The 2,533-nt window shown below is 38.4% G+C and overlaps 1 protein-coding gene across 1 annotated transcript in view; it reads left to right on the top strand.

Moving 5' to 3' along the window:
- Positions 1-772, top strand: part of LOC101856250 (tumor protein p53-inducible protein 11) — a gene marked incomplete in the record, with an annotated part of 58,406 nt that extends 57,634 nt beyond the window's left edge. The window contains 1 exon segment of the mRNA XM_035968719.1: positions 466-772. Within this exon segment, the coding sequence (XP_035824612.1) occupies positions 466-647 (182 nt within the window).
- Between the last annotated feature and the right edge of the window lie 1,761 nt (positions 773-2,533).

Raw genomic sequence — 2,533 nt, 5'->3', positions numbered from 1 at the left:
GGGCTGCTCTTTTTCACTATTCAACAATTGTTTGAATGAATAACCTGGTGATTGATTGATAGAGTTTGAAAGGATTTTAAAAAACTGGAAAAATAATTAAATGGGTGTGTCGAACTACTGCACAAAGGACTAGATACGTAGACTGATGGCAAAGGTTTATTAATGGGTGATAGACTGACGAGTTATTTAAGTAAGTTTATTCAGTGCTTAAAGCCATTGACCCACAGGACATTATATAAACTGTAATTTATTGAATGAAGTTTCATTAACTTTTTTAAGGCAATTCCAAAGACGGGTTATTTAAACAGAAATAAAATATTGAGAGATGAATTTATGGTTTGGTTGACTGTTCAGTGAATGGAAAAAAGCTCACGACTGATGGGTTATTTAAGAAATATACCGGGGGATCCCTTGGTTGACTAGCCAGATAATGAAATCCTCACGATGCCTCCTATTTGTCCACAGTTACCACCACTCATCTACTGATGTCGGGGCAGCCTTTCAACAGGAACTTGTTACTTCTGCTGACGTGTCGTGGGATCTTCGCATTAACCAGTCTCTATTTCCACTGGACGCTGGGACAGAGGAAGTACCCGGCGCTCCGGAAGTCAGCCTCTGAAAAATGTCTCCGCAAAGCCACCGACTGACCTTTCTCGGCACACCCGTCTTCAGCTTTTGGTTATCTACTACTGGCAGATGGCTACCTCAGAATTACACAGCTCTCTCTAATCAGTACCTAGTTTTGATAAATTTGGGGTCAAAGATGTTTGAATTTCACATCATGTCAAGCGTTTGCGAATACAATTCTTTGAATATCTTGATAAAGACTCCGAATAATCTTTCGATTTCGATAGAGCAGATAGAGCATTTGGTTTCTGACCTCATGGTCTTAGTAACTCAAAACGGCCAAAAGTGTAAGATAGAATTCTGTGAATCCGTGATAGCGACAATTTGCATCGTTACCATGAAAACGGACGATAAACTAGGACCTATGATGTTATTGTGCTGTTTTATTCCTAATCATGATACTTGCCTATGTTATTGAATATTTAAATATTGTTTTATCAATACAGAGGGAAATCCAGAAGTAGATAGCCATAAGTAATCATTGTTCCTGCCCCGTGGCACTTTTTCCTCTTCAATGACCCGATACAGTTTACATATAGATTTGCAAAATTATTTTTGTCACATGCCGGATTTTGTTCATGTATGTTATTATATTACTCATATAGCGAAAATGACGTCAGGTGTGTTGGAAGCTACACTGCTTCTTGTGTTGCTCTTTTGTTTGTTTGCTAACGTTTTAAACAATTTACTTTGCTTCATGTATGTTTGGTTTTCCAGTTCATAGTGACGTTTATTGTAGTTCTTTGTTTAGTTTTGTTCAGTTGGGGCTTTATTCAGATTTTCTTCTTTTTCCTTCTTGTTTTCGTGCTCATTTGTTTGATTGGTTTGGGGTTTTTTAAAGAGGGGTGAAGTGAGTTTGCTTGGAAATTGTTTCGGAATTGTGGTTGATTTTTGTTTGTGGGCGCACCCTATACAGTTGTCTTGGCCGCTTCCTGTTTTGTATATCTGAGCTTGCTCTGGCCATATCTAGAATTTTCCTCGGCGAACCTCTTTCTGTTTCCTTTGATAGAGCCAGCCGCTTGCTATTTGTGGTTGATGAATGTCGTTGTTGCTGTTTTATTGCTGTTGTTGAAGCTGTCATTGACGGCCTTGCTGTTATATCAGTTGTGTTTTTAACCATATAAAAGTAAGATTAAGAATAAACCCCAAAAAATGGAGCAACAGATATCAAGATGAAATCGGTGATTTTCAATGCATAGATAATATGAAAACGTGTTCTTTCAAGTCTGTACATTGACTGTGAGAGAGATAGTCACGTTTCTGTTTGCTTGTTTCACGAGAAATACCCAATAGATCACACTGGCGTCTGTGATGTAGTGGTTAAGTGTTTCGTCGTCAGACTTAGAAGATCAAAGTTCAATTCTCATATGGGGAGAATTTTCATCGAGTATGTCGAGTCTTTCTGCTGAGACGTATCCCTCCCAGCCCGAATTGGTCCTGACAGGCGGGGTAGAAGCCTGTCTCCTAAATAATCTACAGAGTATCGACGGGGGGGGGGGGGGGGCGTATAAACACGCACATATTGCATGATTGTGAGAAATCACGTTTGGAGATCTAGTGGAAAAAAAGGGGGGGGGTGCAAGTCAACGAACGTTCGATCGCTTGACCGATGAATTATTTTATTGACTATCATTGTGACGGATGAAAAGATAGATGAACAAAAAAAATTGGATGAGTCCCAGAAGATAGATAATTTAGTAAGTCTGTATGGTTTGTACAAGTGTACTTGCTGATGGTGAATCAGGTTGATCAAAATTATCATAATGTTGAAAAATAAGTACTTAATGTAATGAATGTTCTCGGAAAGTCTTTTGAGTAAATGTTATATAAATGACTAAGATTCCTAAACCTTAACATGTTTATCGCAACAGGATCCTAATATCTATGTTCCACTTTACTCATTATC

The sequence above is a fragment of the Aplysia californica genome, unplaced genomic scaffold (assembly GCF_000002075.1).
Source record: "Aplysia californica isolate F4 #8 unplaced genomic scaffold, AplCal3.0 scaffold00078, whole genome shotgun sequence".
Lineage (NCBI taxonomy): Eukaryota > Metazoa > Mollusca > Gastropoda > Aplysiida > Aplysiidae > Aplysia > Aplysia californica.
Note: the sequence above shows the minus strand (reverse complement) of the source record. Positions and strands in the feature narration are given on the sequence as shown.